Here is a 13,089-nt window from a genome sequence, read left to right as displayed (position 1 = left end):
TCTGTAATTCTTTAATGACACAAATAAAGAGCCAGGTGGCCACAATTCATGTCTCATTGTACTTATGATGTTGTCGCCTGACATACTGCACTACCTTTGATTTCTTTGAAGCATCTTTTAAGTCAGAAGATGTACAATTTTCACTTAATTTTTATTGTTTCTCTTTAACACTTGATGAGCTTCGGAAGAAAAACGAGGGGAAACGGTGCGAGAAAATCTTTTTACACGAGGGTTATCCCACTTTTTCGAAATAGAATGAGAAACAGATGTATTTACAATTTTGAATGGTCACACTATGAACAGTGCCCATTTCCGCTGTACACTCAATCAGGAAGAAATTGCCGAAAAAGGAGAAAAAAAAAAAAAAAAAAAAGAAAAACAAGAGCCACGACTCGGTCAAAGAGTTTCAGAAAGAACAAGCCCAAGACTGAATAATCACCCAATGGAATAACAAGCCTCTTGGTATGGCAGTCGTCGAACGGATCATTCAAAGTCATAGCAGTCTATGATGAGTGATGTTTGTTTTAAATAAAAGTCGAATGGTTCGATCTTCATTCACAGACTCTGTCACAGGCCAGTCGATCACACAATTTTTGTGCCACTGTTATTGTTTGTAGTGTTTTTGCTTACGTCGCTAATCGGAATCCGAGCCGACTGTGGCTTTCCTTCTCTTTTTCGCTGCACGCTGTTTGACGATGATTTCTTCTTCGCTACTTTCTTCTTCGCTCTCCTCCTTGTTCGATTGCTTGCTGTTACGGTTCGAATTATTGGTCGTCAATCGATTGCCAGCTCGTTTGTTTCCCCGTCCGGCGGGTCGCCGACTACCACTACTCACTTCCGGTTCATCGTTTGTGTCCAAAAGCGAGAAAAGATCACTGAACTTCTTTTTCTGAGAGTCGTTGCATACTTGTTGCACCTGTTGTAGTGCCTGTTGCATGCTCTCGTGAGCAAAGACTTTGATCTCGGCCGACTGTTGTTTCCCACCTAAATTCAAGAACCAATGGGTTAAAATCAAGCCAAATACTGTAATGTTGGTAAAACCTACTTTTTGTTTGCAAATTGGCCGTCAAACATGTTCTCAGTATCTCCATGTGCGTCATTATCAACTCAATAGAGGAATCGATGCCAGAACCAGGAGTGGGTGTAACTTTGAAACCTGTTGCAGCCGAAAGCGAGTTCATAGTTGTCCTTTTCCGCTTTCCAGGCGAACTGCTTGTAGAAAGACCCCCAGGTAACGAATTCATGTTGAGCGCCGAGTTGAATTGGTTAGCCAATATCGGTGCTAGATTTGTTGAAGATTCCATCGACCAGTGCGAAAGCAAAGCAGAGACAAAGCTCTCGATTGGGCAATTGAGCAATGCCTTCATAAGGTCGTTATTGGGACGCTCATGTTTGATCATCGCCAAGAGCGCTGTGAGAGCCTCACAGTGCTGGTCTTCTTTTAGCTTAGGAAGCAGCGAAAGTAACATGGATAGAGGTATGCTGTGGGCGGCCACTAACTGCCATAAGGCCATCTGTTCGAATGTCTCCCACTCAAGGCTAGATACTATTGATAACAACATGTCCATAAAGAGCACCAAGTGTAAACCACTTAGTGGCGTAAATTGAATTCCGATTAGACTTACCCAGAAGTTCGATGACGGATGGGTCTCTGTCAAAAAGGACCAGGGCACCGAGCAAGCACTGCACCACAAGCTGGTAGAGCTGGCTACCGTCAATGTTTGATACGTATAAATGAAGAAGCTCACTATTGTTGCGACTCTCGTCTGGAAACTTTTGAAACACGTCGACTGCCATGTAACAAAGCAAGTTAACGTCATCATCGGCACAGATCTTCAAGTCTTCCAGTAAGCAATGGGCAACTTCCATATCGCGGGCTTGGCAAACTTCACGATATGAAGCAAATTTTGATTCGCTGGCTTTGCTGTAAATTTGTACGAAATCGCGTTTAACATATTCTTAGAAACAGGAAAATATCGTAAGCAAATGTGTGTACCTTGCCCTTAAAAAATATAGGAGAAAGTAACCCATCTTCGGCTGGAGCTTGTAAAGCTCAACCAGCAGTTCTGCTATTGGAGACCGACTCTTAGAATCATCATCAACCATTTCAGCAAACGAACGGAGTAGGACGAAAAGGGGGCGTGATATGCTTTCTTCCATGGCTCTAAAAAAATTTACGGAGATTAATGGCACGATGTGATAATTTGAATATATTGTTCTGGCGTACTCTGGGTTTATCTGATGACCTGTAAGTAGTGGCGTTGTATTCAGGTCGTGCAAGAATATGGCATGCAAACACTGAACCAACATTTGAGATTGGTCGCTCCCAAGAGGATCTTGGGAAATTGACTGGACCAGATTCTCCACAGCAGAGCATCTGTAATCATTTGAAATAAATGTGCACAAAAAATTGAAGTTGCTAAGCCATAAGGGACCGAAGGAAATTTGTACCGTGCTTCGATATCCGATTCAGAGATAAGCATTTCGACGTAGACACGCACGTCTCCGTCGAGTTGAGCCACAGTGTTGGAAATTTCAAGTAGTTGAGGAGGAATTGTTCGCACGGAGTTAGCGGTCATCTTGCCTCTCATCTTTATTTTGGTGGCTGCAGAAGCGCCAAAAAAAAACGAACAAGAGTCAAATTTTTGTTTTGCCAACATAAGCGTAATGCCGTGGTATTTACCAATAGGAATGTCATCCTGGTCTTCTTCTTCGCTGAAGACTGGTTCGTCACTGAGATGCGTATCCGAAGCCGGAATGAGAGAGGGTGGGGCCAACACAGATTCGCTATTGCTACTGACGATCATGCTGTCGCCATCCAACTCCTTAAAATCCTCGGTTTTCACCCCGTCCGCCGTCGGCGGACTGCTATTCTGGGTCGCTCGGCAGAATTCGGGAAATGATTCTTGAATGAGTAGCTGTAGTTCCCTATCCAGCTTAGGGTTGTTCATTAAGGGTGACAGAGAGGGTAACACCCGTTTCTCCAATATTTGGCGAAGCGAGGTCAAAATACCCAACCGAACTTGATTAGCCATTGGGGGGTAGAAATTTGGAATTATCTAAATAAACCGAAAAATATTTAGTTTCGTGCAATACAACGCTTCTGGGGTATATCTGGGGCGCTGACTGACATACCCTACAAAGAAAGTCCAACAACGTCGCCGTAATGGCTGGATGCGGCCTCATCGAATGGTACATGACTAATATGGCGGGCTCTAGAAATAAAATACGTGAGGAAATGCGACAAACATGAATTGCTATACTGGGAATTACCTATGTTCATAATGTTATCACGTTCACCATCGTAAAACAGCCAATCGTAAAACAAAGCCATTTTGGCGTGGGCTGCAGCAACCGGGTGTGTGCAAGTGGTGAGGAGCCAACCGAGGACGGCCCAGCGTGGTATTATTTCCGAACAGAGGACTTCGTTGGACGGATGAATAACTCCCACGATGAAGCGAATTAGATCACATCGTAATGATTGCGACTCAGGAGTTGACAGGTACTGGCGTTGAAACCAATCCTGGTAGCGTTTCTGGTTTCCGAAGCGAACGGACGACGTTAAAAAGATTATCTTTTTTTCCATGTCGGGAGTGAGGCGGAGATACAGGAAACGACGGGATGTTCGAATCTGCATAAGCTGTGACAGACCCGTAAAGGTAGGTAAAAGGACTTTCGGGTTGTGCAGGATATCCCTCCAAAGAAGCTCAAACTCGGGAACTCGGGCAACATGTTGTAGGAGTCGAACCAAATCCCTTCCAATAGCCATACAATCGCTGAATTTTTCTCGCAACAATGAGACGCAAAAATTTATTTCCTTTTGCCGAATGAATGCATGGGTTGGACTGATGTGGTCTTCGATTAATCTGAGGTACGTGTAGACAACAGATGCAATGAGGAATGGGAATTTGTCAAGCCATGCTCTGAAATAAAATGAATAGAATATTTATGTTTCTTGAAAACCAGGATGAGAATTTTACACATTTACCTCTGGTCAATTAATAACTCCATCAAAGTGTCAGCTAGCCAAATGTTTTTTGCTGCCACATCACCACCTGCAATCTGCCTCATTAGATTCCAGATCAGCATGTCTGTCCCAGTGACATTAGCCCTCACCAGCTCTTTGATGAGCCAAATCAGTTGGCTGCGGACTGAATCCAGTAGCCTAGGAAACCTTTCAACCACAAGCTGGGTCAAATGGCTCAGAACAAGAGCTAGGCCATCCCTTGAGACAAATGATAGGTCACGATAGCTCTATGAAAAGGAAAACGATGAAAACAAATCTTATGAATAGATAGGTTAGTAGGCTTACCCTTGCAGCATTTTGCTGATCTGTGAGGATCACATAAATTAGACCAACACAAACATCCTCATGAGTTTTAGCATCCTTGCACACAGCACTAGTAAGAGCATCATGGGCCTCTTTTTCTGATAAATCATTTATCAGATTTTGTACGACTCCGAATGTACGATCGCATTTCTATTGAACAGAAAATAAATTAAATAAATGAGTGCCGAACACAATGAATGGGCAATAAATGCAAGTTTTCGAAACTTTCACGGGATAATAGAAAATAGAAACTCTATGATCCAAATATAAAATGCATAGAATGTAATATGATTTGGCGTCCAAACATAATTTCTACTTATTTTAAAAGATAACTTTGTTTTCCTCTCTATTTTCTACAGGTGATTCAAATCTGGCGGCTAGAGACTACTAGCGTCATCTATCGGTGTGTTGATAAAGCTACGCTTGTTTCCGCCCAAGATGGCGGCCACCTAAGGAGGACCAACAAGAGGAGGCGACAAGACGACGTCAATTGAATTAATTTTTACCTCATCCCAATCATCTCGGCCTTCGACAGAAGTTATGTTGAAGATTCTCGATGCACTGGACCTAACCTGGTCCATCACTATGGGGTACCCGACAACGGGGCAAAAAAATAAGCGAAATCAGTCTGGAGCCCCCCTTGTGTACTCGTCCACGGCCATTGGCATAATGCGAGTTCAGCTTCGGCTTACTTGGAGAGTAGGCGACTTTGTCGGTTGGGGGAATAGGAAAAGCATAGGGATAGAAAAAAACGAGCAGAGGAGAGAGGGAGAGGGTGGGCTATAGGGGTTAGGAAGAAAGTGCTGGGCTCCTCATTGCAAGCTCCGCCCCTTCCCAGCGCAATGGCTACATGCTAGTGCAGTTGCGGTAGCCGAGTTCGTGGTGGGCCTGCAGAACGATCCAATGTCCAACCTCTAACACCCTGAATAGAAAATTCAGGCCCAAGCAGTTTGTTGAATTTGAGCCATCTCTAATGATCATCAAATTCACGGTTGCTCAATATGGTCCAAAATCAATTCTTCGATTTATACCAAAGACTGTGACAGTTACTTAAACTAGTTGTGCGATTTGATATTCAAGGAGTCTAATATCGTTTTTAAAGAGTTATCCGCCAACAATTAATGGCGCTGTAAAACACCTCGTATTTGTAACTGGCCAAGGGAGAGATCTTCGTTGCTTGTTTAAAAAGTGCTAAGTGCTTTTTTCTTCAGAAGTAGTGAAACGGCACAAAAGTTAAGAGGCAAGCAGGTATACAGCAGTACTTGCTGATAGTGGCTCGGTTGTCTCGTAATAAAAAAGTAGCACGAAAGAGGAAAGCACGTCAAGAACTTATGACAAAAACAAAATGAAAACCAGATCGCCTAAATTTGTAGGATACCCTCAGGCTACCTTGATTGTATTTTTGTAATGCTAAATTTGGCTTCTGTAATTTATTATTAAAGTGCTTTTCAACTGCTTTGAGTAGAGTGAACTATAAAGGATGGAATGACCTAATAACTTTTTACTTATATTTATCATATATACTAATGTAATTTATGAATTGGTAAACAGATAGAAAGCGATTATTTTTCAGTGGTGTTATGTGAAATAGGGGTGTTCAGATTTAGGCGCCATTGTATTCCCTAACCTGTCCCTAACTGTACTAGTATGATAAAAGTCACCGAATCGTTAAAGTTTCTTACTTGGCTTGAACCTTTAAAAAATTTCTATCAACATATTTATCTTCAGATTTCAGATTCAGATACATTCAGATCATTAACAGATTCAGACCATCTGTTTATTTACAGAATTACAGAAGTGTAAACTACCGCGTGAGTTTTTGTAAACGTCACCCCAGGTAGTTCTTTTGGCAATCAATAGATGACGTGGCAAACAAATAAAGAAAGATTAAGTAGTGATTTTCCAGCAAATTGCATTGGTAAATTACAAAAACAAGGAAAAACCAACAAATAAAATGAGTAGCTCTAAAATAAACTATAGTTATGAATTGTTGACATGAGATCAGCATCACACAATTAGTCATTCCCAATCCCAATTTCCGATTAGCGAATTACAGCGCAATGTTACATCAGCTCTTTAGAGCAACACCATAAATACGAGGCAATATTCCATTAGCTACGTCAGTGTGTGATTTCTCCGGGTTAGCACGTTGCTGCACCAGTTCCTAAAAGATAAACAATTTAAGTGGCAATCTTTTTCTGCAACCCCTATTCACACAATATGGCTGATGTTGTAGAAGATATGAAAGAACTCGTGATTGGTATGATAACAAATTAGGTCGTTTTGTAGCGCTTAAAGACCGTGTTAACAGCATTCCTACACATCGGTTTGACTTTTCATTTTGTTTCTGATAGGACCGGGAGAAACTTACACCTCAGAGAAAAACGGCAGCGACGAACATGGTAACGGTACGCAGGAAAAACCCTTCAAAACGGTACTTGAAGCTTTACGCCGTGCAGGACAAGAACCTTTCCCCTCTATCTTCGTCGATGGCAAATCAGAAGAAAAGGTACGTACAGAAAGTATAGAAATGAATTTTTGATGTTCCTTTTTTGTCTAATGTTAGATGTTGAATTTAACAAGTGTCGTTGATGTTGGTGTTTTTCATACCAAATTATTTAGTGCAAAGTTAAAAAAATTGTTGTTTTACAGAAGTATGAGCCAGCATCTGCATCATCTATGAAGAAAATGATTAAGGTATTGAAAACAGAGCAAAAGAAAACCAATGAAAAGGCCAAGAAAGAGGCAGAAGATGCAGAGAAAAGAGCAAAGAACTTGGAAGAGGCAAAAAAGGTTGTCATTATAGAAGATTCTTCCTTGCCACCCGCTCAATTGGCGAAAATTTCAAAATTAGAGCCCCTGAGAGGTCAACGCGTCAAAGTTTTTGGCTGGGTACATAGGTTACGACGTCAAGGTATTCCCAGAATTAATTTCATTGTTAAACTGTTAATTAAATTAAGCCATATCATAAAATCTACGATCAGGGAAAGCTTTGATGTTTATTACTCTCCGTGACGGAACTGGCCTTCTACAGTGCGTCCTTTCAGATCAACTCTGCCAGACTTTCGATGCAGTAACCCTCAGCACTGGTAGATCGTTTTGTTAGCTAAACAGTATCCTGATTCACATGAATATACATGTTTCCGATGTTATGTACAGAATCTTCTGTGCAGTTATTCGGCACCTTGAAACTCGTACCGGAGGGCAAAAGCGCTCCGGGAGGCCATGAGTTGAACGTTGATTACTGGAAGCTCATCGGATCGGCACCCCCCGGTGGAGCTGAAGCTCTACTCAATGAAGATGCCCATCCGGACGTTCAGCTTGATCAGAGGCATATGATGATTCGTGGGGAAAATGTAAGGAAATTTAGTTTTCATTTAAATTTCACCTTAATTTCAGTTTGGTTTATTTTTAGACGTCGAAAGTACTAAGGCTTCGCTCAGTCATTACGCAAGCCTTCAGAGATCATTATAGTTCTCGTGGATACAACGAAGTAGCGCCACCTACATTCGTTCAGACTCAAGTAGAAGGTGGTTCGACCTTGTTCGAGCTCAACTATTTTGGGTAATAGAATCAGGACCTTACACATTATAAATGCATCTCATAATTTTCGTTATTGATTAGGGAAAAGGCCTATTTGACGCAAAGTTCTCAACTGTACTTAGAGACGGCAATTCCTGCTTTAGGAGATGTTTACTGTATTGCCCAGTCTTATCGTGCTGAACAAAGCCGTACGCGTCGCCATCTCTCAGAGTAGGGTTTTTTTTTTTTTTTTGTCTTTTGTTGTGTTGTAACATTTAAACCCATTTGTTTTCTTCAGGTACTCCCATGTCGAGGCTGAATGTCCTTTCATCTCATTTGACGACCTTCTTGATCGACTCGAGGACTTGGTAGTTGACGTCAGCGAGCGTGTTATGGCGTCACCATTCGCCAACCTTGTTCTCGAATTGAATCCGAATTTCGTCGTTCCTAAGAAACCTTTTCGACGCATGAACTACTCGGAGGCAATTGTTTATTTGAAAGAAAACGGCATCACTAAGGAAGATGGGTCATTCTACGAATTTGGAGAGGTGGGTCTTGTCATTATTAGTCTTTCCTTCAATGATAGCAAATTATGAATTTCGGTTTATTATTAGGATATTCCTGAAATGCCTGAGAGAAAAATGACCGATAAAATCAATGAACCAATTATGCTCTGCCGTTTCCCTGCTGGTATTAAAGCTTTCTACATGAAGCGTTGCCCAGAAGATCGTCAACTTACTGAATCTGTATGACCTTATTTTATAAAAAGTGTTGTCTTGTTCTCTTATGGAAGGATGAACGTTTGGTTCTTAGGTGGATTTGCTAATGCCGGGAGTTGGAGAAATTATCGGCGGGTCGATGCGTACTGATGATCATGATGAACTAGTCGAGGCCTTTAAAGCGGCTGATATCGATCCTACACCGTACTATTGGTACATTGATCAGGTATGTTGATGTCATTTGTGTGTATTGTTGAAAGATAACGTAAACATTTAACGAACTGTTTAATATAATTTAGCGGAGATTTGGAACGAGTCCTCACGGTGGTTACGGTCTTGGCTTGGAGCGTTTTCTTTGCTGGATGCTGAACCGTTTCCACATCCGTGAGGTCTGCCTGTATCCTCGTTTCCTGGATCGCTGCAAGCCGTAAAGTACATCTTCATTACTTGCTGATAAAGCAGTGGGAGGTGAGGGAATATTATCAATTGTGCAACCTAAACATAAGCTAAACGTAAACAATAAGCATTAAAGATTTTCCCCGTTGGTGATCGAGGATGAGGGGAATCAATGATTTGGAATTACTGATGCGGGAAATACACTCATTCAGCAAGACTTGTTTCAGCTCAAAGTGTTAAGGGAGGGGTGGCGAGACACTGTCGGGATTGCTCGAGTGAGTTGTTTCGCTTAGGAGATGGACCCATCCGGTCCTTTGATTTCTTATTAGCTGTCCGCGCTGCCCCATCGCAAACACTTCTTCGCTTCCCAGGACTAGAACAAACAACGCAGTACCATTATACATTTTTCTCAGAAATCATATCTATTACTTGACTTTACCCTATTCTTGAAGTGACTTGTCTAGCGTTGGTTAAATCGATGCCGTGTTCAACAGCTACATTTTGCTCTTCGGTTGCATGTCGCATTTGAACTAGTCCTTTTAAAAGGCTGCTGAAAAATCCCGGTGGAGTTAAGTGTGGATAGTAGAAATAGAGGGGCGTCGCTAGTAGCAAACTTTGCACAAATCGAGCGTCAGTCATTGAAGATGGTATGGTAGCTGGTGGTTCAACCCTTCTCAGTAATTTTTTTTGTGAGCTCTCCATTTTATTTTAGTAGCAGGAATCACCTGAAAACTTTTTTGAATTGTCTGATGTTTCACAAGCAGCATCGGATACAAACTGAACCTGATTTCAGTCTGTTTCATAGAGCATATGCTCGTGATGTAGGGCGCGCGCAATCTCTTTCTTAGATCCTTCGTCACCAGCTATCGTCATCCCCTCATCTTTTGTGTGGTGCAATTAATTGTTCGAGAAGGGAATCGTGTTGAGTACGTATCTAAGAGCAGACAAGTCGAGGCGTGTGCAGTGCTATTATACTATCTTAGGGTGTCATTTTTGTATTTTTCGTTTTTAGAAATTTTACTCATCTGAGATGGGTAGAATTTTCTGGATTTTCAAGATTTCTTTTTTTTTTTCCCTGCTAGGATATCAGAAAATTGGAGATGAAAAGTATCTAAACCTAATGAGTTGGTGCATGTAAGTCATTTAAAATCAATATGTGAAATAAGTAGTTCGTTCCATGCGGGAAGGTTGATTATCTCTTCGATGGGATAGAGGGAGGGTTTTTTCAAATCCCCTTCTCTACTCCAGGCATAAAGCGGCCGAATGAGGCAATTGAAAATTAATCCGTCATTTGAAACTAGAAGGATTTGTTCCCCTTGCTTCTACCAGCGGCGTAATAAAGACCCTTGTCTAGTTTTTATGCTGGCTGCGACTTCATTAAGATTTTTCTTTCGAAACTTTTGGTCTTTTAAGCTTTTATCTTAAGTATATTTAAATTTTCACTTGTGAAATGATAACCAGTTTTGTATAACCAGCATACGTTTATTTTAATCTTGATTAATTTTGCACAGCGTCATTTACAATGGCAATGATAAGCAAAACTTTGCACGAAAAAATTATGAGAACTTAAGTGTCGGTATAAATGCGACACAAATCACGCTAGGAATTGAGCACGTCAAAAGTACGTATCACTGTTCAAAACCTTACTATATCGACGTGTAACCGATTTACTTATGGACGAAAAGTCAAGAAGATTAATTGTTGAATGTACCAAACATATTGAGAAAAAAAAATGAACTTCATGTCACCCATCAATATTTCTTCATTTTCCTCGTTTCGAAAAATAAGAAATCGTCATAGATGCTCCTGAGTCGATGATGGGACAAATTTGGCAGTGGTAGAATCTAAATTGCTGCGAACTGATGATGAATCTGTCTGCTGGGAATGATGGCGCCAACAGAAAAAACACGGCGAAGCTAACAATAGTAGAGGCGAAGTCACGAGAAACAAAACACCTAGTCCTAAAAATGCAGAAACCACCTACAGAAAAGATAATTTAAACAACGTCTTTGGAAACAAAGTCGTTTGAATACTATCTTTACAGCATTCATGTTACCTGAGTCCGATGCCAGACAACCGAGATTCTAGAATGGCCCAAACGACTTCGGCACGGGCCTACATCAGAAACAGGAAAAAATTTTCTATCACATGTAACAGTAATGTGAATGCAGACAATCTACCTGAGTCATAATGTCGCAACATAAAATCGTCATCGAGAGAAGCTAAGCAGAACCAACAGAAAACATGGCGGCAATTTTTGCACATCATCTGAGCGCATCCATCGTCTCGTTCAATTGGAACCTACAAAAGCGACGTAAGACGGTTAATTCGTGATGTGAGGATGTGGTAAGAAAGTCCCAACCTGGCAAAATGGGCATCGCTTAATGTGACCATCACGTTCCAACAACACGATCGGGTCATCCTGTGGTGGAAATTACACTCATCAGATCAAGAAAACAATTGGTCATTTGCATTCAAGTACCGGATCCTGAGCGTTTTTGTTGGGATCTGACAGAAGTCGGCTAAGAGACGGACATGGTGTGTCGATGTGCCAGGGAGTTTTGCATTGGGAGCAGAAAGAAAATTGACAGGAGGAGCATACGACCACTTGGTTGCGTTGATTGCGGGAAATAGTAAACATGCCGAAAAATTTTCGCTTTGTCTTTTTTTGAGACACGTCGTCGGTTAAAGTACATACGGTTTCACAACCAGGGCGTGGGCACCACATCAACCTGGGATCTACTGCGACCTCTGAGATACATAGAATGACGTGGTTACAACAGAGTGCGTATCTCTCCGAACATTGAAAATTGTACCAGTGTTCAGTTGCAGTCTCAGGTAAAGTGGGAAAACATCATTTGGCACCAGCTGCCTTACCTTGGATGTAAAAGAAGGCCTTGAAAATATAGAAGCCTACCAGAGCTTGACTAAATGTTAGCACCTACTTCATTGCGTGATAGTTGACTGGACCCCCCCTGCTTATTTTTGCTTTGATCATTTAAGGAACAGTGAGCATCTGGACAACTGATAGGGACATTTCCACTTCTGATGCTGCAATGAGCGTACATTTCCATGCACTAGGAAAAACAAATTCAACGGCTTTAAACTCAACAGTGTTTTATAGTGTAACTTAACTGAATACAATTACCTGCTGACAAAACTTACAACCACAGGTTTCTATGGTGAACCACTCATTAGGGACCTGAAGACAAAGAAGACATACCAAATCATCTTGAAGAATATCTTCCATTGTCTCCATCTGATCTCGACTACGTTCATTGCTGACTAGACCTGCAGCATACAACAGAATCTTTGTTAGGACAGAACAAGAAGATGTGTAGTAAATTGTGTCCCCACCTTGTGAATGACTAGGCATGCCTTCTTCATATTCACGGGCCACTACACTACTTGCACTTGGGACTAAATGGCTTGAACTGTGAGTAGACTTCCTTTTTTTCAACCATCTTGGCCAATGCCACTTTTCAGATTTCTCTGTTTTACTAGAATTCAAAGACTGATGGTGGCCAATGATTTTATTGAGCCCTGGCATTCTATTTCTCACACAGGTTTTTATTAATATTTCTGGTTTATCTTGGGCACTCCTTCAATCTCTGCTGTATGTTTGCTTTTGTTTTAAATTAAAAACCAAGGCCACATAGCACGCAGTGAATATGCCGCAATTTTACTTGCGTGGTTTTACTGTATTTATACAAACGAGAAAACAATCGCGTGATTGGGGGGATGTCCAACGAATCAGCAAGTCGTCCTTGATAAAATGGCTCATGAAATCCCAGTATCTGTCAATTCTGGATAAACAGGGAAAAAAAGTAGTGTGTCCGCATTGCACGGAACGATTTACCAGCAAATTAGTAAAACGCTTTTATACATTAACATAAATGTTTTAAATTGCTTACTAGAAATGCTTCTTATTAGAAGACGCGTGTGTCAGAAAAATCTACTTTCCCCCTCTACCTACATTCGCTATAGTCACGAACTAAGGCTCCAACCACCGCACTCAGACTAAGTAAGATTTTGTTTTCCAACTGCCGACTTTATGCAGCCAACGATACTTCAGGGCAAGTCCACGATACTCGGCATCGATTGAAACGGGTATCGATTAAG

General features: G+C 41.4%; 3 protein-coding genes across 5 annotated transcripts; 1 reads left to right on the top strand and 2 right to left on the bottom strand.

Annotated features, from left to right (window-relative positions):
* Positions 1-132: 132 nt before the first annotated feature.
* LOC116931037 (integrator complex subunit 3) lies at positions 133-5,029 on the bottom strand. The gene is made up of 12 exons (XM_032938515.2): positions 4,837-5,029; positions 4,313-4,480; positions 3,989-4,254; positions 3,274-3,923; positions 3,136-3,215; positions 2,684-3,059; positions 2,452-2,605; positions 2,228-2,377; positions 1,997-2,164; positions 1,626-1,924; positions 1,046-1,546; positions 133-984 (listed from the first exon to the last, which is right to left on the bottom strand). The coding sequence occupies exons 1-12, from the start codon at positions 4,909-4,911 to the stop codon at positions 635-637; spliced, it is 3,237 nt and encodes a 1,078-aa protein (XP_032794406.1). The 5' UTR covers positions 4,912-5,029; the 3' UTR covers positions 133-634.
* Positions 5,030-6,428: 1,399 nt separating this feature from the next.
* On the top strand, positions 6,429-10,722 carry LOC116931029 (asparagine--tRNA ligase, cytoplasmic). 3 transcript variants are annotated; one of them, XM_045179198.1, is made up of 12 exons: positions 6,429-6,590; positions 6,685-6,839; positions 6,983-7,244; positions 7,315-7,419; positions 7,490-7,686; positions 7,746-7,894; positions 7,955-8,083; positions 8,151-8,400; positions 8,467-8,598; positions 8,666-8,797; positions 8,871-9,039; positions 10,050-10,722. In XM_045179198.1, exons 1-11 carry the CDS (start codon positions 6,551-6,553, stop codon positions 9,000-9,002), a joined length of 1,683 nt encoding a protein of 560 aa, XP_045035133.1. In that variant the 5' UTR covers positions 6,429-6,550; the 3' UTR covers positions 9,003-9,039; positions 10,050-10,722. The 3 variants fall into 3 exon arrangements, with proteins under 3 accessions (XP_045035133.1, XP_045035132.1, XP_032794385.2); XM_045179197.1 differs by lacking the exon at positions 10,050-10,722 and adding an exon at positions 9,096-9,184; XM_032938494.2 differs by lacking the exon at positions 10,050-10,722 and having other exon boundaries at positions 8,871-9,184.
* On the bottom strand, positions 10,434-13,037 carry LOC116931032 (E3 ubiquitin-protein ligase RNF144A). The gene is made up of 10 exons (XM_032938499.2): positions 12,882-13,037; positions 12,325-12,773; positions 12,116-12,258; positions 11,913-12,044; positions 11,784-11,844; positions 11,450-11,718; positions 11,330-11,389; positions 11,148-11,268; positions 11,024-11,082; positions 10,434-10,947 (listed from the first exon to the last, which is right to left on the bottom strand). The coding sequence occupies exons 2-10, from the start codon at positions 12,515-12,517 to the stop codon at positions 10,762-10,764; spliced, it is 1,224 nt and encodes a 407-aa protein (XP_032794390.2). The 5' UTR covers positions 12,518-12,773; positions 12,882-13,037; the 3' UTR covers positions 10,434-10,761.
* Between the last annotated feature and the right edge of the window lie 52 nt (positions 13,038-13,089).

Source organism: Daphnia magna, linkage group LG9 (assembly GCF_020631705.1).
Source record: "Daphnia magna isolate NIES linkage group LG9, ASM2063170v1.1, whole genome shotgun sequence".
In the NCBI taxonomy this organism is placed as follows: Eukaryota; Metazoa; Arthropoda; class Branchiopoda; order Diplostraca; family Daphniidae; genus Daphnia; species Daphnia magna.
The sequence above is the reverse complement of the archived record's forward strand: the minus strand, read 5'-3'. Positions and strand labels throughout refer to the sequence as shown.

What these genes read in the sequence shown, in the direction of transcription:
- LOC116931037 (XM_032938515.2), bottom strand. Translation starts at nt 4,911, where the DNA reads ATGGACCAGGTTAGGTCCAGTGCATCGAGAATCTTCAACATAACTTCT. An exon ending in GCCGAGATGATTGGGATGAG is followed by an intron (nt 4,481 to 4,836) that starts GTAAAAATTAAT and finishes TCTGTTCAATAG; the next exon opens with AAATGCGATCGTACATTCGG. An exon ending in GGCCAATTTGCAAACAAAAA is followed by an intron (nt 985 to 1,045) that starts GTAGGTTTTACC and finishes TCTTGAATTTAG; the next exon opens with GTGGGAAACAACAGTCGGCC.
- LOC116931029 (XM_045179198.1), top strand. Translation starts at nt 6,551, where the DNA reads ATGGCTGATGTTGTAGAAGATATGAAAGAACTCGTGATTG. An exon ending in TATGAAAGAACTCGTGATTG is followed by an intron (nt 6,591 to 6,684) that starts GTATGATAACAA and finishes TGTTTCTGATAG; the next exon opens with GACCGGGAGAAACTTACACC. An exon ending in TTCGAGCTCAACTATTTTGG is followed by an intron (nt 7,895 to 7,954) that starts GTAATAGAATCA and finishes GTTATTGATTAG; the next exon opens with GGAAAAGGCCTATTTGACGC.
- LOC116931032 (XM_032938499.2), bottom strand. Translation starts at nt 12,517, where the DNA reads ATGCCAGGGCTCAATAAAATCATTGGCCACCATCAGTCTTTGAATTCT. An exon ending in GTTGTAAGTTTTGTCAGCAG is followed by an intron (nt 12,045 to 12,115) that starts GTAATTGTATTC and finishes TGTTTTTCCTAG; the next exon opens with TGCATGGAAATGTACGCTCA. An exon ending in GTTGCGACATTATGACTCAG is followed by an intron (nt 11,083 to 11,147) that starts GTAGATTGTCTG and finishes TTTCTGATGTAG; the next exon opens with GCCCGTGCCGAAGTCGTTTG.